This window comes from Epinephelus lanceolatus, chromosome 16 (genome assembly GCF_041903045.1).
Source record: "Epinephelus lanceolatus isolate andai-2023 chromosome 16, ASM4190304v1, whole genome shotgun sequence".
Lineage (NCBI taxonomy): Eukaryota > Metazoa > Chordata > Actinopteri > Perciformes > Serranidae > Epinephelus > Epinephelus lanceolatus.
Genome location: NC_135749.1, coordinates 22,944,664 through 22,971,942, shown reverse-complemented (window position 1 = coordinate 22,971,942; position 27,279 = coordinate 22,944,664). Strand labels below are relative to the sequence as shown.

Sequence of the window (27,279 nt, the reverse complement as noted above, 5' to 3'; positions counted from 1 at the left end):
GTGAACTCTTCATTTGAAGGAGATAACTCCGAGGAGCCTGAGCCTGAGCAAAGACATCATCAATGGGGAGGAAGCTCAAGTCAAGCAAGCTATTTTCAACATCCTTAAAGATGGGTAAATAAACTACAAGCATGATATACTGAATGGTAAGAGTCATTGTTTCTGTTTTTACAATCTAACCCTCTCCACTGTTTCCTGATCAGCACCAGTGAAAGCGAGGGGTCACTCAAAAGGAAGGTCAACCTTGTCTACGAGACAACCAGCAGTTGTAAGGTACGACAAACACTAAAGTCCAGGATTTTTTTTTACCGCATGCAGTATATGTGAGGTATTTTTCCATGCATGTACACTTACTAAATTAGAAAATATAGCATTGGCAATAAAATGTATTTGTGTGCTACTGATACAAACCAGTTCATTCTTAACCCTGGGAACAGAAAAGGTCCACTAACCATCCTTCTTTCAGTGCCCAACAATGTGTGTGTGTGTTCCTTAAATCACATGATTAAACCTGAGCTAGTTAAGTGATGAAGACCATGAGATGTGGTTAAAAGCACCAAAACTTGTAAGTGGACCATTGAATTGAGATTATTTTTTTTTAACATATTAATAACTCAGATTTACTGGGAATCCCCACTGAAAGCGAGACATAAGTGAGACGTGAGTAGTGCTTAAGCTTCTTGTCCAGGCCCCCAGGAAGTGCCCGGTCTAGAGGCCAATTTTGGTAGTGGTCCAATAGTGGGATTACAACTCCCAGGTCCAGACGTGCTGCCATTGGGCCCAGAAAGACTTTTTCCTTATAGACTTACTTAGATTGGGATGAAGACAATTTTTTTTTTTTTGAGCATCACAACCCCTACCAAATCGCAATCCCAATCACTAAATTGATAAAAAAAGTCTATAGCGACAACTGTAGTGCTGCTCTATGGACCCAATTATACAGAAGATCTGGGTAATATTACACCCAGGAACTTTTTTGACTTCATGTGCCACTAAGAAACTTCCATAGGAATAAATGAGGTCCCCGCCTCCAACACTGCATCCAGTTCTCTTTATACATCTAATTAACTCTGACTCTGTCTTCTGTGTAAGTCTCAGCCGTCTGTCAGCAGCAGCTCCTGGAGAGCTGAGTTGACAGCGCTAACCTGTCGTCATGAGGCTGACTGACAGCAGAAATTTACCCAACCACAATGGTTTTCACGTCAGCTCCATGGGAAGAAATGTGCTTTTATGTATTGATTCACTGATTTTATTTCCATGCCCACCATAGCACGTTAGGGAAATCTGCCTGTAGTGAAAAAGGCAAGCTCACGGACAAACTGGGAGCTGATCAGTCAATGTAGATTTGGTTAATGAGTTCAAAACACATATACGGCGGAATATTTGTGTGATTTAAACAGCTGTCTTTGCAGATTATGTTTCACTAAAAGCGACAAAAATAGACCTGAAGTGTTAAAAAATGTGGGGACACGCATGTAGGTGTTTTGTCAGTGTGAACTGATATATTAAATTAAACGAAAGCCTATCTGTTCAATGAGACATGGGAGTGACGGACATGAAAAATGGTTCTTTTTAGAATCTTGTTTCAGTGTGGATTGGCTGTTAGTTTGCTTTTATCGTGCCTTTAAAGAAATATTTCAACATTTTGGGAGCATGCATTTCCACTTTCTTGGTGAGAGTTAGATAAAAAGGATTGTCTTATGTCGGTACGCCAAATATTGAGCCACGACCAGCAGCCTGTTAGCTTAGCTTAGCGTAAAGACTGGAAACAGCCAGCCTGACTCTGTCCGAAGCAATGACTGTTTAGATGGACAACACGCCTAAGCTTCCTCCCACAGCGGTGTGCTGGTGATGTCATTTGGAGCCAGAGTCTGCGCGGTAGCAATCAGGAAGTAGAGCTGCATTATCAATTCCCACCCATACACACATTCAACCCAATCACACTTCAATCTTTGGGAAGCTGTCATGCTATCCATCTTTATACACAGTCAAAGGTCCAAAGATAGGAAAAATTTGCATACCAGCATCTCTAAACCATCTTTATGCTAAGCTAAGCTAAGCTAACAGGCTACTGGCTTGATGTATACAGTGCAGATATGAGTGGGGTGTTGATCTTAAACTACTAGTACCAGTAGTTGCTTTAAAAGTCCTGGTAGCATAATTGATTTGTTTTTGTTTTGCAGACGTCTAACCCAAAAGCTTCCCACTTGACTCGGCAAAACGCGTGTCGGCTATACATACATATAACAAAGACAGTGCAAATATTTGTGATAGCAGATAATCTAATTAGCTTTGTGGTGTGTTGGTTCAGCTTGTTGGTCAAACAAAAGTGGAGGTGTCTGTGATGGGCGTCGTCTTCTCAACAGAGCAGCTCTTGTAATGAAGCTAACAGATGGTTGGCAGCCTGTCCTCTTTTCTGAGGATATGAAGTTTCTATTTCATTCACTTTGTCTCCAAGGACTCACTTTTGGCAGGCCAAAAAAATGTGAAAATTAAGGAGCATGCTGAGTATTCCTCTGTCAATTTCGGTGCCGTCTTTGCTCCTTTGTGCTCCTGTGACACCTTATTAAAATAGATTGTGCCATGATGTTTATGAGCGCGAGCGCACTACTTCCTTCAAATTTGCATCATTTTGCATAAATCTACATACAGAAGTTATTCCTTTGTGTCCTTCGCTTCTTATATTACATGCACTTGATTATGTATGACCCCTTGTTATGTACTTCTCAGTGTGATTGTGACCATGGCTGCTTGCGAACTGTTTGCCCGGCTTGTCTCTTGGCAACCATGCACCTGCAGAGGAAAGCTGTTGAGGGCTCAGTGTGTGTCGAGGGCACAGTCATTGAGAGCCATCAATAATTGAGTTGGACTGGAACCCTGCACCAGCTGGGGGTTGGCTTGCCGGATGGGACAGATCCTTCTCGGAGGGGTCCTGTTGTACAAAACCTCTGTGTTTTTCGTGGCTGTAACCATGCTGTCCACTTTAGTATTTTTAGTGGCCAATTTCTCTTCCAGCACTCATCTCAGGCTCTTCAGAAGCAATAACAGCTACTGAAACATCCTCAGCCTGCATCAAACTGCAGGATGAAGAGATTTACATACACTGTGGTTTTTTTTGCCCGAGGCTATTTTTTCTCAAGCTCTGCCTCTAAACCAAAACATTGCTTTTGTGTGTATAGAGCCAAAACACGATATCAGAGCAGGATCAGATGGGTGTGTGTTATAAAAGGCTCATCCAAAGACAGTTTTGGCGCATTTGTGATACAACCAGAGGCAGATAAATGTATGATTTCCGGGAGTTATCTTTATTTCGAGGTGTAATGTAAAGCACTGTTCATATTCCCCCTGCGCCGCTAATGTGCGTGGCTCTGAGTGCTTGTGGTGTGTTTTGACTGGTCTAATGCAGTGTTGACAGTTAATGTGTGTCAGTGGGTGAGTGATGGAGTTAACGCATTGACACCCTGATTGTTCCCCCGGGTAATTGAGGATCAAATGCTGGTGTGTTGGGTTACCTTAGTCCGAGGGAGTGATATATGTTTGTTTAGAGAGGGAACACTGATCACTGTTGTTGGTTCAAAATTACAAAGGACTAGAGTACTGGTTCACAACCTTTTTCACTTGTGATCCCTTAAAGACGAAGCTATGTCTTCTTGTGACCCCTCCGTAGGCTGCACACGTTTACAAGGTGCGATCATTTCAACCAAAAAGTGATTAGTGATTATTTTGAGTAGGTTAAAGTCCCTTTCTTTAATGTTGCAATGTCAGATGTCAATGTTAAATGCTGGCAAAGTCTTATTTAATGAGAAGAATGTGTGTAAAAGTAATCCGTCAGCAAAAAACCTCATCATTCTGAAACTCTGTTTATATGGTCATCTGCTCCAGGCACGCTACTGCAAGTGTATGCATATGGTGTTGTGAATTTCTTCCCTGCTGGAATACTCCGTTACAGTCATTCCCGGATCTCCAACGATGGTGTTGGAAGCATGGATGTATAAAGAGAACTGGATACAGCACAGGCGACGGGACCCCATTTATTCCAAAGAAAGTTCCTCATGGGTGCATTACGCCAAAAACCTTTGACTTCCCAGGTGTAAAATTACCCGGATGTTTGAATCATTGGGCGCATAGAGCAGGTGCACCACAGGCTCCCACTGGCCAAGCAGCTAACTTCAGGTTTAGCACTCAGCTAATCAAATTTCGATAGTGAAACGAGTCATTTCAGGGGGGTTGTGACGCTCAAAAACATTTCTCCACTGATTTACAGATGTTGCTTTCTCAATGTAGGTCTATGGGAAAAAGTCTTTTCAAGCCCCACAGCATCATGTGATGGACCCTGAGGTTGTAATCCAATGGTTTGGCCACTATGTAAAATTGGCCTCAAAGCTGGGCGTTGTTTCTGGAGGCTTGGCAGAGACAGCAATATAAGAAAGACCTGGAAACATTGACCAAACAGAGCAGACTGGGTTTTTTACAGAGTGTGGCTTAAAGAGATAGGTGCTAAAATGGAGTGTCACAGACAGAGGGTGAGTACAGGTGTTCCAGCACAGAGTTTTTTGAACATTAAAGCATGTAAACATGTTCTCGTAGAAGCCCACAATACAAGTGTGAACCTGAAAATGAACCTAGTGGTTCAGAAAATTCTATTAAATCAGCTTAAATCCTTTGTTCACAAATTCACCAAAGAAATGTTTTGAATTTGCCACAGCTCTGGCTGTTAGGGTGCTGAAGTGATAAAATTACAGTAATTCATGAGAAACAAAGCTAAAGTAAGAAGAAAATCAAACCAAGTCAAATACAAACCCAGATTCTGTTACTGTGTTGCCTATTTCTCACCTCAGATGTTTTCAGAAACATGTTTTAGTACACTGTTTAACTGTAATACAAGATTGGCTGTTACCAGCTGGCCGCCATATTGTTTGTTGTGTCAAATCGGACAAGCTCACATTACGACACCCACCAGAAGGTCCATTGCTCCGGTGCGGCGCAGTGCATTCTGGTAGTTCTAAGTTTTCTACCTCTTAAGCTAAAGCAAATGCCACAGGCCTTTTTTGTGTTTTCTCTGGTCATGTTGCACCAATTTTAATAGTGTTTGATCTTTCTACTACATAGACAGCCCATCAGCAGTGACATTCTGCTTACTTTAACCATCTCATGAGCCCTCAGATTTATCTAGGGGTCCCTGGTTGGGTCCCAACCCCCATGTTGGGAACCACTGGACTACAGAGGCCATCAAGACTGAATCATCAGTAATTTTAGATCAGACTGTAATTGAATCTCCTCTTCATTATGTAACCACATTGTCTTCAAGTATTTCTGCTAAGACTGCAGGGCAGGAGAGGAAAGTCTCTTTCATTGTAGAGGATTAATACACATAAGGATACAGCTGATGCAATCCACTCAAAGCGCTCAAAAGAACTTATACATATTCTCAATTATGTTATCTTCTGTTAATTATCTCTTTGTGAGGACAGAGAGAAACTGAAATGTCCCAGAACGGGATTATCTGCAAACTGTCCTGCAGGGAACGAGTGGAAAATGAAACAGATCTGTACAAAATACATCTTCATAATCCATCACTGATAAGTGAGGAATGTGAGGTTCCCGGAGGAGCACAACCGTCCGTGATCCTCGCTTTGTCTCGCTTCGTCTGCTTCTGTGTGTGCGTCCCTGTAATGAGTGTGTAGGAGGATAAGAGAGGTTTCATGGCCAGGCTGCGTTTAAACCTCCTTTTCAGCGAGTTGGAGCCTTGACGAACGGCGGAGCGGTGTGGGCGATGCCGTTCTTCTCTGCTCCCTTGCAGCCTGTCAGAAAGAGTTCTTAATGTGAGGGGATTGTCTTTTTGTTTGACGATGTCTGAGCGCACTTGCAGGGGCCTCTTCTCCTAAAGATTTTTTGACTGTCAGAATCTAGGGCAAGGCATCCAAGGCAGGGCTTCTTCTTTTAAAGTTTCAGAAAATACAGAGTGCATAATGTATTTGCAAGGTTGACATTGACGCAGCAATGTTGCAAAGTTTCCAGTAGTCCTCCTCCTTGTGTATGTGTGCGCCTTCTTTGTCCTCTCTCTCTACGTCTCACTCTCAGTCTTTCTCACACACTTTCTGTATGTGTGTGTGTGTGTGTGTGTGTGTGTGTGTGTGTGTGTTACAGAAGGGAGGATCTGATGGGAGTTTCAGGAAGGGGAACCTTGAGGAACTTCAGGAGCAACTGAGTCGCTGCAAGAAAGAACTTCAGCAAGTCCATGATGAGTAAGGACCCATGCGTGTGTGTGTGTGTGTGTGTGTGTGTGTGTGTGTGTGTGTGGTTTTGCATGTACAGTGTGTGCACTTAACCGCCAACACTAAGCTTCCAGTTATTGCGCCTGTGGCTTCTTTGTGAAACGATAATGTCACTATTGCCTGGTTGATGCATTTGTTAATGTGTTTGACGCTGCAATATTTATAATGTGTGTGTGTGTGTGTGTGTGTGTGTGTGTGTGCAGACTGGCCGAGGAGCGTATGGCCAGAGAGATGGCTGAGTCTCGTCTACGCCTACAGGAAGATCAGCTGGCTGAGCTTCAGGAGGAGCTGAGGAGGGTTTCAGAAAACTCACCTCACTCAGACTCACTGCAGATGGTACGTTACACTCTGAGGAACGCAGATACACACACACGCACACAGCATAAAACATCAATGCTCTTCTACTTATCTGTCCATCTGACTGTCTCTGTCTCCTGCAGGATGTGATGACCCTGCAGGCCGACCTGGCCGAGGCCGCCATGTTACGTCAGCGCCAGGAGGAGATTCTACGGCAGCGGGAGCGGGAGCTGACGGCCTTAAAGGGGGCGCTGAAGGAGGAGGTGGAGTGCCATGACAGAGAGATGGAGACTCTGAGGGAGCAGTACAGCCAGGACATGGACAACCTGAGGACAACCATGGAGCAGGTCACACAGGTGGAGGGCATTAACCTTTGCATTTTGTGCTTCAGCTCAATTGCACTTTATTGTTTTGTGGCTGTTGAGTTCCCCTGGGGTTTGAACTACAGTGCAGTGATTTTTTTTGAATGGATTTATCTGAAAATGTCAGAATTTCAAAGTTTAGGCTTAAAGGGATAATTCAACCCAAATTTAGAATGCATAATTTTCCTCTTACCTGTAGTGCTATTTATCAGTCTAGTGTGTGAGTTGCCGAGTGTTGGAGGTAACGCCAGTAGAGATGTCTGACTTCTTGGGGGTGAACTGTCCCTTTAACTTATTAGTAAATATGATTTAAAAGATGCTGAAAATGGAGAAAGAAGTAATAAAAAATTGTGCAGCTGAAACAAAGAAGAGACTGAAAAAGTACTACATGAGTATGTTATCTGATGAAGGATAAGTGTGTTTTTGAGGGCCCTGAAACAAAAGGGACCTCAGTGGAAGAAACTGGTTCAATAAAACAAAAAAAAGTGTTGGTTTAGTAACTCTGATGTCACTGAACCAACACAAGTGATTCAATAAAGTGCACAAAGAACAAGCAAGACACCAATAAATACCACTTTAAAGGGGTGCGTCAGCTGCAGCTCCATTTTATGTGTCCATTTCAGCAACTTTCATGCACTCCAGAAAGTCTCACAGACAACTGACTGTGAAAGAACCAAAAGATTCAGCACACTGTCGGCTACTTGAACGCACAGTGTGCAGGGTGGTTTTTTTGCTAACACATGTCTGTAATGCATTATAAACATACCTTTAATGCATCATAATCTACCTTCAGTGCTGTGTTATTATAGTTATAAACACTCATAAATATTGATGATGATTTATAACAATAATCATAACCCATTATAAAGCATTTTTGATGACTTTTAAAGTAAAGTATCACAGTACTTGATAATTGCAAGTCACTTGCTGACATTTGTTTTTGCAAGGATCATCATGTAATATAATTATCATAGTTGTATTACATTATGATTATTTTCTAATGCATTATAATCCCATTATGACCCGTTAAACAAATACATTTTACATGTTGCACAGATTTATCAATATTTTCTTTCACTTTACGTGGGCAAACAATGGCCACTTATAGTGTTTTATGGCCTACTTGTTATGCATTTTATCTGCCAATACCTCAGGAATCACTTCACTTAAAGCACCCAATGACCACTTACTAATGTTTTTTTTTTTTTTGGTTGTTGTTTGTTTTGTTATTGACATTATTTATCATTCCCTTTGTCCCAAAGAAACATAGACATCTTCATTATAAAAAAAAAAGTAACTGGACTAGAAAGGCATTCAGTCCTTACACTATACTACCTCTGAATGAGCACAAATTCAATCATACACATTATGTAAATTTACCTTCGCCCAGTACTCATTTTTACTAAAGAGAGCTTGAATGCCTCATAATGTCACTCAGTCTGCTGTATCCAGTTGTCTTTATACATCCATGAACTCAGTGCAGCCTCCATCAGGTGTTAGCTGCGACCACAGGCTGCTAATAGCTAGCATAAACGAGCAGTTGGGAGAAATTTTCCTTAAGGGCTTTCTACCAGAGCGGGATCTCTTGGTTAAGGTTTGAAAAAAAGTTGTAGTTTGGGTTGAAATAAATAGATTTCTGTCAGACATGGTTTTCTTGGGAAAAGCCCACAAGGAAAACTTCCCTCATGTGCCATTTACTAGCTCTCTTCCTGCTGACATCAACAAGGATGTGTTGCTCACAATGTAGCATTACCAGTGAAATAATAGGGTGTGTCCCCTGATGCGCTGATAGTGAGCTTAGTGTGTCCTTATGTCCCAATGGCATCCCACGGTAGGTCGCTGTTCATCCCCAACATGTCTTCTACTGTCCCTGGGATGATGTGACACTGTTAGTGTCAAGCCCTGCTTTTTAGTAAAACTGGTGTGACACAACACAAAAACATCGGCCACTGCCATTGGTTAATGTCATCTCATTTGCTGATAGGCCGATACCAATGTTTGGCCAATGAATCTGTGCATCCCTACACATAATCACATTATAATTCATTATAAAATGATTATATGTATAACAGCTATAAGAGTTATAATACATTATGTTCCTTGCAAAAAAAAGTCAGTGAATGAACAGCAGTTATGAAGTATTGTCATGTTTGACCTTTTGGTTAAAAATAGGAGGTGACGTCAGTTTTGTTTTGAGGTTTAGAGAAATGTCTTCAACATAAACTAACACTTTTTTTTAACTTCCAGTCGTGTTTATCCTCATTATATTGTGTCAAAGTAAGAGCCTGCAGATTACAGAGCAGTTAACCAGGAAGGATTTCTAACCTTGTCGACAGCTACAGCAAAACCTGCAATGCCGCAATTGCAATGAATAATTTTCCATTCCCAGTCACTGAAATTATGTTACATCACCGTATGCAAATAATTAGAAACATTCAGAACATTTTTTTCTTCTCAGAGGACCTCTTTGTGCAGATGTAGTAGGAGAACAGTCAGGTTATACCTGTCAGACTTTTTGTGCATCCTGCATCCTTTATTAAGGCCATATTTAATTGTGCTTTGATGTTGCATCCGCCCCTGTTTTACACCCAGCCTTTGTCTTGTCATTCTGTTTTAAGTGTCAGTGTGCTGTCAGTGTTCAAACACTGACTCAGGGTATCAGAAGGTCAGGCTAAGCCCGACGCACAGAGTTAGAAAAGAGAATTTTGCTACTTGTGATTGCAATGTAAAACTTTTCCAGTTGAATTTCTATGGTAGAGTTTCTCTTTCTGCCACTTGACTATTTTTGGAGCGCCGTGCTGGAGGATGCAGCGTAGAGGAAATTTGAAGCATATATGTATATACAGGCATAGATCATTAGTCAGATTTTTGGAAACAGTAACAGCAGTGTCAGGGAAAAAAGTATCATGCAGCTCGAGAGCAGGAAATAAGCAGACAGGTTGGCAGCTGCTTTTGATGTGGTGATTTATTTGGCGAGAGGAGGATTAAAGTAGTCGGATCGCTGTTTGTGACGGCTGTATCGTGCTCCATCTCTCCTGATATTTTATGGTGTTATTTCTTATGTAGAAGAATTTTTTTGGGAGGTTGAAGACAAGCTGATGATCTGTTCCCCAGTGCTGAACATTTGCATGAAAGAGAAGATGAACTAAAAGAAAATGTGATAGATTTTGATGTGTGGACTCCTTTCAGTCACTGCTTTTAATGAGACAAGTAATTTGATATGAGGGGTCAGGTCAACAATTAGGAATTATGGATTGGGGGATATGATTTTCCAAATTGGGCCCCTCATCCACACCCACTCCAGCACCACCATCACCCACTCACCCTAAGGTGGCCTTTCCTTTTTAGATCCCCTGATTTTTGGTGAGGCATTTTGACTTAGCTGGTCAGGCTGCAGTCCGCTTTACATCTTTGCACAGAGGCACATGTGTGTTCACATCTCACCATTTTGATCGCGGCATTTTCACAATAACTGCAGGGAGAAGGGGATCAGATGACAAGCTGAAATGTGTTTTAATAATAATTAATTTATGACCTCCACCAAGGAGGTTATGTTTTCCCTTCAGTTTGTTTGTTTGTCTGTCAGCAGGGTAACGAAAACACTACTGGCCTGGTTTTCATGAAACTCGGTGGCAGGGTGTAGCATCTAAGCTGGCCCCAGGCGTCAGTATGATGTCAGAATGCCAGATGTTAAATATAGGTTCCAATATAGGTTGGAAGCAAAATCAGGTTGATGATATTTTAAATGTCTGAGGACGTTAACATGATGATGTTTTGCAGACGCTGCGTTTTGTTCTCCATACCTAACTAAATGTTGTTCGTCAAGATGACGTTAGCCTGAGATGTTTCGAAGACTTTGGACTGCGGTTACTTAACGACACAAATCAAAACCAACAAAGTGTTACATCATCTAAGTATTCTACATCAAATTGGCATTAAACATTGTCCTGGCATTGACTTTTGGTCACCTGACATCACAAACTAAAGTCAACATAATATTCATTTCTGGCGATGTTGGTGGCAGCTGGATTGGGCCAAGGAAGAATCCAGTGTGTTTCTGAGCAGATCCAAATCACAAGGCAGATACACAAAGTATATCTATGTTTTGTTCACAATGCATTCTAGGGCTGTTGACCTTGGTGGAATAAATGTCACAAAATCCAGTAGATGGTTGGCACCAGTAGTCCTCTGGGGTAGCTTACACATGTAGTTGCTCAAACTTCATGCAGAAAGCAGTCGTTACGGAGCGCTCGTTTGACGTAACTCTAATAGTTATGGAAATATATCCAGATAGTGGGTGCGCTTGCAGATTTGCATATCATAAAGGACTGGACTACTGGCCTTGGCGGAGGTCTGTGCCCTTCCATTTCCCCTTTAGTTCATAGACTGTATAAAATAATGGACGTAACCACTGTGACATCACCCATTAGTTTGTGGACTTCTGTTTGAAACCTCGAGTTCGGCATTTTGGCCGTTGCTATCTTGGTTCTGTGGAGCCAGAAATGACCATATTTGGATGATAGGGTGGAGCTGTGGAGGAGCGAGGGATGGATCTGAGGCATAGACTGCAGCAACACCTCGTGGACAGCCTGTCACTCAAGTGGCCCCGCCCTTAAATATGTGTAACTTTAAGCTGTTATAAGATTTAAATGGGTGAGTTATATAAAAATTCACCTCCCGTACAGTTGTCATGAATAAAGTAAATACCTATAGAGGCAGAGCTTTTTTTGTACTGGGCTGTAAATATGTTAATTTCTGTTGTAAAGTTGGGCATTTTAACATTGACTGGCTTCTGGAGCCAGCCTCAAGTGGCCATTCACAGAACTGCAGTTTTTAGCATAGCGTTGGCTTCATTTGTCAGTCCCGGAGGGTGCTGCTTAGTAAATACATACACATATTATGCATTGTCAGTGATATAAGTGAGTAAGCAAAGTGTTGAATTTGATCCCATTTAAGGGTCAACCATAGACTGTTGCATGGGCCCCTGTGGGCCTTTGGTCAGGATGATTTGTACCCTTTGATCCCACCGCCTTGACGGTGGGGCTGTTAGGATTAAATCTCTGTGATTCCCATGACTCGTAATAAAATTTTTGGTGTGTTTGCATGTGTTTCAGTCCCAGGAGCAGATAGAAGAGGAGAGGGAGAGGGTGAACGCCTCCATAGTGACGCTGGAGGAAGAACTGGAGAGCTACAGAGATCAGGGAGAGAAGTGGAAGACGCAGCTGGACGCCACCACGAAGGAGCTGCACAACACCAAAGAGGAGTCAGTATCTTTCTAAACTCTATTAATCAACTGTGAGCTTGTAATGCATGTACAACTCATTGCACAAGCGTGAAGTTACATTCAAAGACCATGAATATGTGGTTAATCAATGTTTATTTGAAAGACCTCAGATAGGAGCTTGTAGAAGGTCTCATGCTGAATTGTGAAGCCATAGCATTGCTTTGGATCCATGAAAAGAAAAGCAAACACAGCTGCAGCAGCAAGGCTACTGCAAGGCTTATATTCCCAGCCACTCTTTAGCCAAGCATCAAACCCTCTGTCATATTTTGTACTTTTACAACCAGCTCAAAGAATTTTAAGTGCTCACTGAAAAGTTTAGTTCTGTGAAATCTATGGATATCCCAAAGATACTGTTTTTGGTTCCTTCCTGAAATATTGCATTTCTCTGGAGTTATTTTTTAATGATTGCACTCTTTCACCTGACTCTTCATTCGGCAGGAGCGGGAGGCACGTCAGCAGTCGAATGTGAGAGAGAAAATCAATCTCACTGTGTTTGGTTTGAGTAGCTTTAGTCTAGTTTCAAATCAGCAAACCTGAACTTGGGATATGTTCCCCCGAAATTCACTCAAAAAGCTCACAAAGCAGAGTGGATTTTTGTATCTGATGATTCTGATCATTAGATGAACCTTTACTAACAGTAATCCAGTGATAATAAACCCAATCACATCAATCATTCGAACGATTTAACATGTAGAATGATGGTGTTGTTTTTAATCATCCAGTAAAATCAACAGATTTCCTGATTTAATTGCTGATTAACGTAACTGATTTTGAGTAAATAAGTAATGCATCTCAGTTTAAGGTACAGTGCTAAATGAAAGCTCTTTCAAACTGTGTATGTGGTGATGTTTTTATTGTTTAGCACAGCAGTTTTACCCCCTTTTGCTTTGTTTGTCGTTTGCACTTTGGTGTGTGCACATGTCTGCTTATGGCCCTGCGGTGTGTGTGTGTGTGTGTGTAGTTTATAAAGTGACTGTTACCACCGTGTGTTCTTTAACGTCGACTTTCTTTCCACAGGCTGCTGAAATCCCGTGTGGAGCGGGATGAACTTGAGTGTGAGCTGAAAGATCTTCAGGATTCACAGCTCGCCACGAAGAAACAAAACCTCACGTCTGAGGATAACCATTCTCTAGCAGAGGTAATTCATATGTCAGTCATCAGGCAGATTATGTTGCTGTGTGGGTGAAACACAGAGGCACATCTCCTCTGTTTTACAGTATGATTAGTGTTTTAGTAGGGGTTTTTTGTGGCTTAAGCTTAAAAAATGACATTCATTTTCCTGCGCACACACACACACACACACACACTGTAAGTTGGCAGATTTAAAGACATCCAGGAGGACAACAGGTTGTGTGAATTAGGAGCAGCTGAGAGTGATTCACATTTTCTTCTGTATTGTCCTTACTATGATGAGTTAAGGTCAGTGATGGGGTCATAATGTTATACACATTACAATGGTGTGTCTCAAATCACATACTTCCATTAGCACACTTCTATGTAGTATACTATGTGCACACTATGTACTCATTGGCGTAGTGCGCAAATTTCGACAGGGTAGTGTTGTCTCAAACCAAACAAGGCCATTGTGCACTCACCGGAAATGACGACCGCAAATTAGCTAGTTAGCGAACTAGCATTAGCATTTGCGTTATCGTTCGCAGTGCCAAATCATTACAGACTGCTAAATTAACCCAATAAACATACTGCTGGCTTATACCCAACAACAGTATTGTGGTGCTTAGTGTAAAAAACACATGTATTTCTACAATGCAGCGACGTTCACAGTCGCACAGTCCTTGGCCACTATTTCCAGTTTGAAAAGTGGTCCCTCCCCTTCCGCTACGTAGCCAAGATGGCGACCATTGAGGGCGAGAAGTGTCCATAGTTCCACACTCAACTTCTTGACCGTTTTGAGTGCACCATCCGTGTCCTCACCGTGCACTGCATTTTACCATACTTCTCAGTGTGAACGCACTTATGCACTCAGAATAGTAAGTGTAAGTACAGAAGTACGCGATTTGAGACACAGCACTAGTTACTTTTAAAAAGAGTAATACATTACTTTACTTGATGCCTCCTGGGAGACGTTGGTCTTCCTAACACCCCATAGTACAAACATTTGTTGCATAAATGACAGACTTTAAAGGGGAAAAAAACACATTTAGATGGGGTATGAACAGCATTCAACTGGTCGAGTACATTCAAATAAAGTCACTCTAGTCACTTGCTTACCAGACCATGGCTTTATGCAGGGTTCCCACACTTTTTCATGGACAAAATTATAATAATAATAATAATACATTTTATTTGGAGGCGCCTTTCAAGTCACCCAAGGTCACCTTACAGAGCATAGAGGATAAAAGACATCATTAAAACAAAACATCAACATAAAAAAAAAAAATCAAAACTTTTCCATGCATTTTCTAGGACCCATAATAAAAATGTTCTATATAACACAAACATTGCGCCATCTCAAAAACGCAGTACAGTTTAAAAGTCGTATTGGGGCATAGCATAGGTGTGGAAATGTTGGGATTCATGACCCTACATGTTAAATCACACTGTCATGACATGTCTTATTCAGATATATCAGATTCAAACTCTATGCAAACACAATACCAGCTAGCTGGCACACAGGGAGAAAGAGAATGCGGGGAGGAACTGAAGAAATGTATGCGATGGTAGACAAAACGTTTCACACAGATGCATATTATAGGTACATTATGTCAACAGCTACAAAAGATAATTTTGCTGCTCTGTTACATTACATGGGAGGTTATTCATGGAAGATTACTGTAAAAATGTCATCACACAGACAAAATTCCATGATTTTCCCAAAACTTTAAAGGATTGTACTAATCCCATGACTTTTCCAGGCCTGGAAAATAAGATTGTGAAATTCCATGACTTTTTCAGTTTTCCATGACCGTGGGAAACCTGTTTATAGCAGGCAAGTCTAACGTATTTGTTGTATTGATCACTAAAGCAGCCGTTATGTCTCATGAGGAAGAGACCCTAAAATTGTTTGTCAGATGACCAGTTCCTTCGCTGTTGTCGGCACATTTTGTGTTTTTGCTATTCGCTTTGTTAGACAGTATCGGAGGCATTTTGGATATTTGAACAACTCTCGACGATGAAAATGGAATGGTTACCTTTGTTTCTAAAGCTTGGAATAAACACAAGGAGGATTTGATTGTTTAGTATCATTTGTTGTTTATGTTGCCACTCTGGTTCCTGGTCTCTTCTGTAAATAATGTTGTCTTGTAAGCCTTTTTAGGCTGGGCATATTATTCATGCATGACACACACACACACACACACACACACAGAAACAATCAATTCCACACACATGCACACTCTCATGTCCTGTACTCATATAAACACATTGTTATGCGCCATGGTACATTCCTCTCACTCACACACACATTATTCATCTCTGATTGCTTATCCCAAGGAGCTTCGGCGTTGCCATGATGATCTGAAGCAGGCTCGCACCGATCTGGACAAACAAAAGGGTGAGCTAGACGAGAAGAGAGAGGCACTTAAAGCCCTGAAGAGAACGAGTGGAGAGAAAGAGGCCGAGCTTCTGTCTGAGATCAGCAGGCTGAAGGAGCAGGCGCAGAAAGACAAGGCCGAGCTGGAAAAGGCGTCCGTGAAGGCAAAGGAGGTGAAGCAACTGACTTTGATGATATATCAAATGATATAACGCCTCAAGAGATTTAGAATCGATTTGATCTATGAAAGACACAAGGGATTAGAGCTTTCTTATGAATGAATGTCATCATTTAAAAGGAAAGTTTGGGTAATGTTTCTCTCTTGTTCCGCTCCTCTCTGCAGTCATCAGTCGGGTCTTCAGGAAAGACTGTGGTGGACCACAGCACCAACCTGGAGCTCCAGGAAGCAAACACTCGCCTCAGAGAGAGGCTGGCCCGCATGGTACTGCACCGAAAAAGCACAGCTGTACACACACATGCATGCAAAATTATGTAAACCGACATACTGTACAATAACAAAAGAAACAGCCTCCCACACAGACTCTATTTCCAACCAAGAGATGTGAAGTAAATTAGATGCGAAGGAAAACTCAAATATGTGAGCTCAGGAAATAATCCCTCCGAGACACATTTGCATAAGATGCGCATTGTGCTGCATGTGCGTTGGAACAGCAGCGTATTATAGCTGTTTTAACTGCTATAATCTTGTTACCTTTGATGTGAAATGATCATGTGAAGAGCATGGTCATACGTTAATCTGTGTAGGTGCAAATCCAGAACAAATCCACATATGTTAAGGATGCAGAGTGAGATTTGTGCTGGCGTTTGTATGCAGTGAAGTACAGAATTTACACAACTGTACTTTGAATATGCACTTAACACTTAAACACTTAAAGCCCTTTATTAGTCGCCACTCCCACTGGTTTACATGTCAAACATTTATAACAATACTCAGCGTAATGGCAAATTATGACATACTGGAAAAATACATGAGTTTGTTGTTCAGTTCTTGACATAGCAAATGATTCTAGACACAGACATTCACCTCCAGCATGAAAGTGATAATAACACAAATTAGTCCACAGGCAGTAGACTCATGATGTGCATCTGTGGATATTTTCTCTCTCCTCAGACGAGACTTCACTCCAGCGCTCGCAGCCCTGAGGCTGAGGAGGCGGTGGAAGCTCTGGAGGATGAGAACCGCTCCCTGAAGACTCAGCTGGAGGAGGCCAAGAGAGGAACCACCCGCCTGAGCAAGGAGAGGGATGAGCTGACCCGGCAGCTGGAGGAGAGAGACCTGGAAAGGGAGGCGCTGAGGAGGGGCAAGAGCGACCTGGAGGATCAGAAGAGGCTGTTGGACCGAGCCCTGGAGAAGATTAACAAAGAGGTGTTTGTTGGGGTTAGAATGATGTCTTTGTTTGATGATGTATAGAGATGATGTTATTTACTCCAGTTTCTGTCTGTCTGCGTCCTCCGCTGTCAGATGGAGATAATGATGGGAGATTCCCGTCAGTCGGTTTCCACCCTGCAATCACAACTCGATGACTACAGGGAGCGCTCGAGGAAGGACCTGCTGGAAGCCCAGCGCAACAGCAAGGACAGGCTGGCTGAGCTGCAGAGGGCCCAGAGCAACCTCAAGGTCCAGCAGGATGAGGTGAGGACAGACAGAGAAAAGCCAGAACCTCTGAAATATACAAGGTCACCCCAACAAAACACTTCACTGTTAGCCTGTTTTTCTTTTTAAAGCCCTTCATAAGTACTTTCACACACACTAGCAACATGGATCTAGGGATGACAATGTCAGTCTGTCAGTTTTTCAGTGAGTCGATCCACTGCCTTGCTCCAGACTTAACAACTGTTGGATTGATTGCCCAGTTCTTATGAAACTGTAGATGCTGAAATCTCTATTTCCTGAGCACTTGAGCACTTTCCTGATTCCCGCCATGGAAGCCAAGCAATGTACTGTTGTGGACGGCAGCAGAAAAATGTATTTTAGCCACCTGAAAAGCCCCTTATAGAAAAATCAATATCAGATTAAGTGTACGCTCTATTAAGAATATTATCACCTCTTTACTTTTCCATCAGACAGCCATTATCTATGTTCTCATCAGAGCCACCAGACTCCTTTGACAAAACAGTAATTTTACCTCACAGAACACAGGAGTTGTTGATCTGCTGCCTCCATCGGTTAGGGTCTGTGCCCGCATTGTTTTTTTCCTTAGTGCCATTGTCTTTTTTTTATGAAGCGCTGGGATGAAGCACTCCTCAGCACCCTGCCACTGCTTTTCTGCTAATGAAAACTGCTATGTGCACCCACAACCATATTTTGTTTGCATTACTGTCCAAAACTAGCCCTGTAAAACACCAAACACCCTGTAAAAAAACCCAAATGCCAAACTAGGGGCATGCAGACCACCATCTGCTATATATAATACACTGACTATGGATAAGTACCTCATACAACCCTGCTTCAAAAAATCAAAACAATCCCTTCAAAGACTTCTCGTACAATATTGACATAAAGGTTGAAGGTTGGACTGTATAAAGCAGTTTTAGGTGTGTAAGGCAGGAGAACAGACTGACTTTGAGTAAACACCATGCATCACGGTCCCCTCCATGTTGTTTTCAGGTTTCCCGTCTGAAGAAGGAGCTGCTGGGGTGCAGCGAGGAGAGAGACAGCGCCCAGTTGGACAGAGACCTCCTCAGCAACCGTCTCAAACACTTGGAGAGCGAGCTAGAATCAGAGAAGAGCAGCCACACTGACCGCACCAGGGAGATCAGGGGCCTGGAGGTGAGGCTTCGAGGTCAAAGGTCATGAACTGGGCAATCTAAAGTTGGGTGGGAGTAAATAAGGGATAGGATGATGTGTCAGCAAATTTGTAAATGGTTAGTGAGTCATGCCTGTGAGGTTGAGCCTGAAGTACAAGAGACTGAGATGTATTTATGTGCTTATCTGTGTGTGTTTACAGGATAAGATTAAGACGATGGAGATCGAGCTGGATGAGGAGAAGAGCAGCGTGGAGCTTCTGAATGACCGCATCACTCGTAGCAGAGATCAGGTGCCGCATAGAAATATTTGAATACACATGCAAATAAGCAGGAGGCATTTCTGTGTTATCTTGCAACCGGTGTACTTACCTCCTCATTCTTTTCTACCACCTCACGTCCTCCCCTCAGGTGGACCAGCTTCGCTCAGAGCTGATGCAGGAGCGTTCGGCGAGACACGACCTGGAAATGGACAAGAGCGCACTTGAGAGACAGGTATTCACTCAGTCAGTGCCTGCACGTGCACACATATCCACAAACACACAGTCAGATTAACTTTTTGCAAAATCAGTTCTTCACCTCACTGTCCCCCTCCCTTCCAAGTTGAAAGAGTTGAAGTCTCGTGTGGCAGACATGGAGGGACAGAATCGGCCCTCACCAGGACTCAGCCTGCTGGAAAAAAAAATTCAAGAGTTGGAGGAGAGACTGCGCAGTGAAGAAAGGTATGGCTGAACACATGACAGGTCAAAATATGGAGTCCTCCTGGGGTAATATTCTAATGTTTTTAAGTACCAGAACATACACAATAAAACATTTAAAGATAATACTAATCATAGTATTGCAGTGCTCTTATATTGTGTGAATCCTAAATTTCTCCTTACAGAGAGAAGGCCAGCATCCAGGCCTCTCAACGACGGATGGAGAGAAAGCTAAAGGAGCTAAACGCCACTTTAGACCAGGAGAGAACCCAGCATGTCGAGCAGAGAGATCAGGTAGATATCAATATTTGCATGCAAATTATCTTAAGTGTTTGTTTTAGTGTTTGCTGGTTAAATACAGAAAGCTGAGGCTCACACTAGATTAAACCAATTAAAGGAATAGCTCAACACTTATTTACTGTCTAGCAAAGAGTGGTATGAGAAGATTCAAACCAATCTTGTGTCTGTCTGTTAAATATTACTTTACATTTATTCTGCAGATGCTTTTGTCCAAAGAGACTTACAATATGTGTGCTTAAACAAATAGCTGAAGGCATGTTCAGTGCTACAGTACACCTTTCTAAGAAATGACACATAAGGAGGCTGAGTGCTATCGTGAAGCTTCTTAAAATGTAGTCTGAAAAAAGCTACAAAAAACTAAAAGAAGCCATTTCCTGAAGCCATTTAGCTTAGCTGAGCATGAAGACTGTCCCAAAGTAATAAAATCCAGCAACCTGCACCTCTAAAGCCCACCGTTTAACTCATTATGTCTAATATATGTTTGGATTAGACAAACAAGATCGAATGTGTGAAATAGTGAGTTTCAGAGGCAGATTTAGTTTCATGTGGATTGAGCCAGGCTAGCTTTATTTCCCAGATTCCACTTGTTGTGCTCAGCGAAACTCACCAGCTGTTGGCTCCAGCTACATATTCGCATATGTCTGCACAGTAAATATGAAGCAAGAGCCAGAGGGAGGTTAGATTAGATTAGCTTTAGACGGGAAATGGGTAAACAGCTAGCCTGGCTCTGTCCAAAATCCGCCTTCCAGCACCTCTAAAGCTCACACACTTTAAAACAAATAACTAAAGGCATGTTTAGTGTTAGTACACTAACTAACTAAGTACAAGTGCTGAGAGACAGACTGCAGGCTAAGTGCTAGGCTCTTTTTTGAAGATACCACCAGTAGCCAGTTAGCTTAGCTTTGCTTCCAAAGATAACAAAATCCACCAACCTGCAACTCCCAAGCTAACCGTCTAACACATTATCTAATATTTGTATGGTCCAGACAAACAAGATATAATGTGTTAATTATAGAGCTTTAGAGGTGCTGGTAGGCAGATTTTGTTTCCTTTGGAGAGAGCCAGGCTGGCTGTTTCCCCTGTGTCCATTTTTTTGTGCTGAGCTAAGCTAACCAGCTGTCGGTTCCAGCTACATATTTATCAAGTGTAGGGGGAAAAAATCAATACAGCATAGTATGATGATATTTTGTGTGGCAATATTGCATTGATACACAGAAGCCAACTATGCATTTTTTTTTTATGTAAACTATTTATATTAAAAATGCATATTAAACTTTTGGTTTCCCACTAGAAAAATACAATCAATTACTTTTTCAGTTAGTTAGATACATTTTTCTACCATAAAAATGACTGAAGTGAGATCTTGGGGACATAATTTACAGTTGAAAAAAGGTAATAATTTGCAATATTTCTTAATATAGATACTACGATACTCAGAATATCGCAAAATATTGTGACTTAAAGACAGACTATGCAGGATTTGTTGCTTACAGCACAACATTCAATCTTGGCCCCAACAAGACTGAGGGAGCAGAGGTGGACAAGTGAGCTAAAGAGTGCATGAAGAGAGGAAGTGGTGATAATGAGAACAAAACAGTGAATTAGGGAAATAAAACATTATTTTTTGGTTGTTTCATAGCAGGTACAGTCTAAAGCACAAATAAATACACCCAAAACTTCGCACAACCCTGCAAGAGAGTGTTGCATTGTCGGATTTTGTTTGAATTCGACTGAAGTGCGTGCTGCATCCTGTCTGCTGGGCTTCTCTGCTCAACCTTGCCCTCAATCAAACAAAGACACAAAACCTTGTAACCTTGTTGCTGCATTTTTATAAGAGTCCTGACTGTGCGCTCCTATTGGCTGGGGGCTGCACACCACTACCAAAAGCTGACACCCAGAAACAACACGAACAAACCAAAATAAGGAGAAAAAAAGTAAGAAAATACAGGCAGAGGGCAGGTTCTGTGCGGAAACAGACACCATCACACATTGTCAGTGGGTCAGAAGTGATGATTGAGACGGATTACTTTTGTGTGAGTCTATATATTGTCTTTGTAGGAAAATCCTACATAGTATGCCTTTTTAAGTATTGTGATAATATTGTATTGTGGGGCCTCTGATGATTCACACCCATGATATTTATCATACGTTTGCACGGTAAATATGAAGCTTGAGCCAGAAGGTAAATAGATTAACTTAGCTAAAGGCTGGAAATGGGGAAACAGCTAGCCCAGCTCTGCCTACCAGCACCTCTAACACTCACCAATTAACTTGTCATGTTTTGTTTGTTTAATCTGCACAAGAACTGAAATGTAAAAACAACTTTTGCTTTGATAGGATGTGAACTATTTACTTCTAGTCCAGGAACAATTTTCCTGACTGTTTGTTTGCACTAATTTCCTGATTTTCATTATGTAAGCATTACTGATAGATGCTGTTTGACCTACACCTGCTGTTTAATGATTAACACAGTTCAAACAGTGCTTTATTGCTTCTTTGATAAAATACTAATCTCATCCGTATTCCTCCCAACCCACACCCAACCTCACTCGGTCACCAGGACGCTCCCTGACTTCCCTTCCTCTGTCATCTTTCTGCTACCTCAGCCTTTTTTTTTATGTAGCCGTAGCTCCCCTACTAACCCCACACACCCCTGACACCCTCCCCATCCTCCCTCGTGGTTCACGTCTTCACCTGTGACCTCCTCTGTTCCCCTCTAACCCCCTTGCCTCTCCCTCTACGTCCCCAGCTGTCTCTGCGCGTGAAGGCCTTGAAGCGGCAGGTGGACGAGAGCGAGGGGGAGGTGGAGCGCTTGGAGGGAGTCCGCCGGAAGGTTCTCAGGGACCTGGAGGAGCAGCAGGAGCTCCAAGAAGCACTGCGGGCCAAAGTCACAGCCCTGGAGACTGAACTAAAGTAAGACTTAAGTTATTGTCCCATGAAATAATGTTGAATTACTGTCCCACATGCAGTGAAAGATGACCTCTTTGAAGTAACCATTTCAGTACCATGCATCCTCTTTACACTAGGTGGCACTCTGTAGTAAGTAGCTGGACACGTGTCTGTGTTCACTGAAAGCAGAAGAACTGAGTATCTGTTTGTTTTATCCCAGGCGGAAGTCACAGCACTCACATCGTTCAGCTCTGGGCTCCTCCACTTTAAGCTCTGAGGATGAGGACGGTTTCTATGACACCAACATCACCTCCATCCTCGAGAGCCACCTACAGACCACCAACTGCTAGAGGAAGATGATTTTTTTTTTAAAAAAAGGACCCTTCCTCCAGTGCAGACACTTGTATCAGAGAGAGGTACTCAGGGCATCAAGGACTGGCTCGTGCGTTGCCATGCACTACAAACTTGCCTTGCAGTTCTTCGGTTTTATTTTTAGCACAGCAGTCCAACAGAGACAGGTTGTCAGGATAATTAGATCGCTTTTTTTTTTTGAGCCTTCAGCTGTGATTATGATTGCTTCACTGCTGCCATGTTTTATCTGTCTTGAGATCCTCAGTGTCTGTTTCTCTGTTATTTTAAAGAGAAGAATTACAGTTACACTTAGAAATCCAAGTTTCAATACGCTGTACTTCAACGTGAATCTCCTCAGAAAGGCTCTTTGTTGTGTGCATTGACTATATTTACTATATACTACTGTGGCATGCGTTATGTTCAGAGGTCATACTCGCAAAATTCAAACTACTTTTAAACCAAAAAGTAACTTTATAAGACTCTTTTTTTCGTATTGTTCCCGTCTTGTGTTTGCTTGCACACGATAAGTTACATCTGTCAGTGTTGGTAGCAGCTCAGAGTGTTTCTTTGTGTATTAAAAGTGATGTTTTGTTTTTTACCTTTGAACGTGACACTGAGCCTATATTTTTACACTGTATTAGCTGTGCATACCTGTTACTCAAGACAATCAAATATACGTACAGTAGCACTGTGTATCCTCAGAGATTAATCCTCTCCCTATAAACTTTTCTACTGTAACCACCATATTTCTGATGTGGTTTAATGTGTCCTTGAGCTTGATCTGTGTGCATGTTCTCACTCTAATGCCTTAAAAAGTAGCTTCATATCTTTGTTTTTACCTCATGTTGTGTCTGCATGTGTTCTGTTTATATGCTGCTGTAATGGTTTAAATAGTATTTTATATGCTTGCCTGTGCGTGCATCTCCTGTTCGTTCCTACTGAGAGAATCATTAGTAGAGATATGGAAGCATTTTTCTTTGTTGCACCTGGCCGTTATTAATGTTGATTGTAACCTCCATATGACACTTTGATTATTGTTTAACCACGTCACTTTTAAGATTTGTATTGGGGAAATTACAAGTAAGGAGGCTGTTAAATGTAGAATATGTTTATTAAGCTGCTGGTAACATTTTTCACAGATATTTTAAGTACAGTTTGGACTGTGTGTACAATAAAAAGATGTGTATCAGATTTTTCCCCTCATTTTCTTATTTCTTTGACATCTATATATTTATCATCATGAAACAGTGGTGTTGCAATACACTGGTACTACTAATAACTATGATATTCAAAACTGAAATATCTATATCACGTTAACAACGCACATATGATAATATCGTGTCAATGATCCAACGCCTCTTAAATCTTTTCCATTTCTTACTGTTCTCACTTTGTCTCCCTCTCCCAGTACTATGTGGTTCTTTTATTCATCAAGTGTTTTTGCTCTTTTTGTACACTTATGTTAGTTAATGTTACAGACTCTCTCTCCTCCTCCTGACATTCAGATTTTGAGTGTAATTCATTTGCCAAAAATAGTCAAAATGCACAATAAACAAGTTAAAGATGAAGTTGACTGATAGCTTTTTTTTTTACATTTTCTAAAGAGCGCCATAGCATCATTAACATGAACTCTTTTAGCTATGATAATAGTGATATGAAATTTGATATTGTGCCAGCCTGCCACCCTACTATGCAATGTGCATTTATTTATTCATTTATTTATTTACTTACTTTTATTTTATTTTTTTATTACATTTTAATTATTTTGACATTTTAAGCATTTGCACCAGATGGATTTGAACCGTGGACATTGCAGTTCACTTCTTCACTTTCTCTAAAAACAATAGTCAGGAGCTCTTTTTTTATTTGTTTTTAAGTGTCTTAAATTCAACTGAATAAATATCAGCCCCTGACTTTAAGGGGCTGATAATTATTAAATGGTCTTAAATTTGAATTTGTGAGGTCTTAAGTGCCACAAATATTTGATCTAATTTCATTTATATCTGTCTTTTAATTTCTTTTTGTCAAAATGAGTCAAGCTCTGCTGTGTGAAAGTGCACATTTCTGAGGCTGTAACTCTTTAAACCTTCCACTGAACCTCATACTGTCCCCTTACTTTAAACTTGAACTTACTTCCTAGCAAAATCTAGGTTACTAACTCATTTACTAATAACCATACTCCTATATAAAACCTTCCTCTGCATGGGACTACATACGTATATACAACTTACCTGCAGTGCATGAGAAAGAAAAAGATAATTTGTCCAAAAATCTGGTTAAATTGGTTAAAATTATCTGAAAAAGGTCTTTAAAGCATTTAACTGTCTGATACCTAATATTTTTGTTCGTATCAGCAATTAAAAAATCCACTCCTAATGAGTTTTCAGTGTAAGTTAAGGTGGGAACAAAGTCCACAGCTGTAGTGTGCAAAAATGTATACAGAAGTTTATCTGAAACGAATATTAGGCTTCACCAGTGAGTTAAGTCAAGTGGATATTTTCCAAAGTCACTGTATTTTAAATGCAATATCTCCTCTTATTGACACTCTCCTTCACTATCCACTGCAGCAAAACTGAGAAACAAAAGGAGTGAATCCTGTACTAAAAAGAAAATCTTTAAGAAAAGATTTCCACTTAAATAACTTAGGCTGATGTAGCCTCATACTGGCTGTAGATACACTTCTGAATACATTTTTGCACAGAAACAGGACTGTGGATTTTGTCCTCCATCACTTACACTGAAATCTCATTATACAAAGGTATCTCTTAATGGCCAGTATGAACAGAGGAATGATCACAGCATGAAAAACCTGCTCCAATGTTCATGTGGGCACCTGATATTTCTTTAAATACAGACGTGTGAACTTATCCTTTAACCCTTACACTATGGGGACAACTTATATACATTTGCATACGTTTATAAATCATAGTAGTATTACTTTTACATACATGTAAAGTATCTTTAATGTCCCTTACAGGGAAGTAGGTCTGCAGTCAGGATTCATTCAGAACACACTGATACTGATGGGACAACAACAACAAAATGACACAGTTTACTGATTGGTTCAGAGGGAGGTTTTGCAGTGAAACTTCAGGCCACTCTGCCTCCTTCAGATACATACATGTTTTATAATAACTTTTTAACTTATTACTAACTGAGGATGGAAGCCACATGAACCATCACATCCCATGGGTGCGGCTATTGCATCATACCCGCTTGCTTTGTTCGTGTCTCTGATGGAGGTGTGCCAGTTAGCAGCAGGCCTGGACTTAGTACCAGTTAATTCACCATTCATGCCCACCTCACTCCATTAATCCTGCACTGCACCACTTCCACCAGTGTCCAAACATGGTGATCAGCCACACTTTAGTCTTTACGCATAAAATGCCCTCACATTATAGTTTTCCTCCTAACAACAAAGTCACAAGAGGAATACAAAAATCTGCACAGCTATGAATATACGACTGAAAAATGTCTCACAGTCCAATAAAAAAGTTTATGCAGACTGAAATGAAGTGTCAGCATGAAGTGCCAGTAACTGGATAGTCTTACAGTAAAAGCTGTTAAGAAAACAAGGTTTTGGCTCATGAACTGGGACTTTGTATTTGCAACAGAAACCAGTTTAAGATACCAATAAACCTGAGGCGAGTTCACACATATACATACAGAGAATACAGAGAATACCAGATCAAGGCCTGCCTCTGCAGATTTCTCACCACAGCTAACCAAGGCAGGGGCCCTGATGGCTTCCTGTCAAAGGGAATACATACATATTGTCAGGCAACATAGTGTTGTGGGTCTCTTGCAGTACTATCTGGAGCATGAGCAGATTATGAGACAATAGGCCCCTGTACACAGATATGTATAAGGCCACACACACACACACACACAGACTTTATGGTGATCTTGTTTCCATTTTTGTTGTAGTTATTTTGTGACTCTTTTTGGTTGTTTTTCCTCTTTTTGTTATTATTTTACATCTCTGTGGGGTCATTCGGTGTTCTTTAGGTAATTTTGTGCCTCGTTTTGGTTGTTTTGCCCCTTTTTTATAATTATTTTGTGCCTGAGCTTATTTGGTGTCTTTTTTGATCGTTTTGTGTCTTTTTGTAGACATTTTGTGTCCCCTTTTGTAATTATTTTGTGTCTCTTTGGGGTCATTTAGTGTTTTATTAGGTAATTTTATGTCTTTCTTGGTTGTTATGTGACTCTTTGTAGTCATTTTGCATCTCTTTTTGGCTGTTTTGCTCCTTTTCATAGTTATTTTGTGACTCTTTGTGGTTGTTTTTCCTCTTTTTATAATTATTTTATGTCTCTTAGGGGTCATTGGTGGGTTTTTTTGTGTCTCTCTTGGTTGTTTTGCCCCTTTTTGTAATCATTTTGTGTCTCTTTGGGATCATTCAGTGTTTTATTAGGTACTTTTATATTTTTCTTGGTTGTTTTATGACTCTTTGTAGTCATTTTGCATCTCTTTTTGGCTGTTTTGCCCCTTTTTGTAGTCATTTTGTCTCTCTTTTTTGGTCGTTCTGTGTTTCTTTGTAGTCATTTTATGTCTGTGATTATTTTG

At 41.1% G+C, this 27,279-nt stretch overlaps 1 protein-coding gene across 3 annotated transcripts in view; it reads left to right on the top strand.

The window, feature by feature from the left end:
• Positions 1-24,283, top strand: part of cgnb (cingulin b) — a 32,096-nt gene extending 7,813 nt beyond the window's left edge. Inside the window, exons 3-21 of one of the 3 annotated variants that reach the window (XM_033636670.2) lie at positions 20-114; positions 204-273; positions 6,148-6,245; positions 6,479-6,611; positions 6,716-6,919; positions 12,049-12,197; positions 12,657-12,683; positions 13,236-13,356; positions 15,672-15,884; positions 16,055-16,153; positions 16,844-17,098; positions 17,195-17,365; positions 18,341-18,502; positions 18,681-18,770; positions 18,889-18,972; positions 19,081-19,199; positions 19,361-19,469; positions 22,225-22,388; positions 22,585-24,283. In XM_033636670.2, coding sequence (XP_033492561.2) covers positions 20-114; positions 204-273; positions 6,148-6,245; positions 6,479-6,611; positions 6,716-6,919; positions 12,049-12,197; positions 12,657-12,683; positions 13,236-13,356; positions 15,672-15,884; positions 16,055-16,153; positions 16,844-17,098; positions 17,195-17,365; positions 18,341-18,502; positions 18,681-18,770; positions 18,889-18,972; positions 19,081-19,199; positions 19,361-19,469; positions 22,225-22,388; positions 22,585-22,714 — 2,493 coding nt within the window. In that variant the 3' untranslated portion in view covers positions 22,715-24,283. Of the gene's footprint in view, positions 1-19; positions 115-203; positions 274-6,147; positions 6,246-6,478; positions 6,612-6,715; positions 6,929-12,048; positions 12,198-12,656; positions 12,684-13,235; positions 13,357-15,671; positions 15,885-16,054; positions 16,154-16,843; positions 17,099-17,194; positions 17,366-18,340; positions 18,503-18,680; positions 18,771-18,888; positions 18,973-19,080; positions 19,200-19,360; positions 19,470-22,224; positions 22,389-22,584 lie in introns of all 3 variants that reach the window. The other 2 variants (XM_033636669.2, XM_033636671.2) reach the window with 2 other exon arrangements.
• Positions 24,284-27,279: the final 2,996 nt, after the last annotated feature.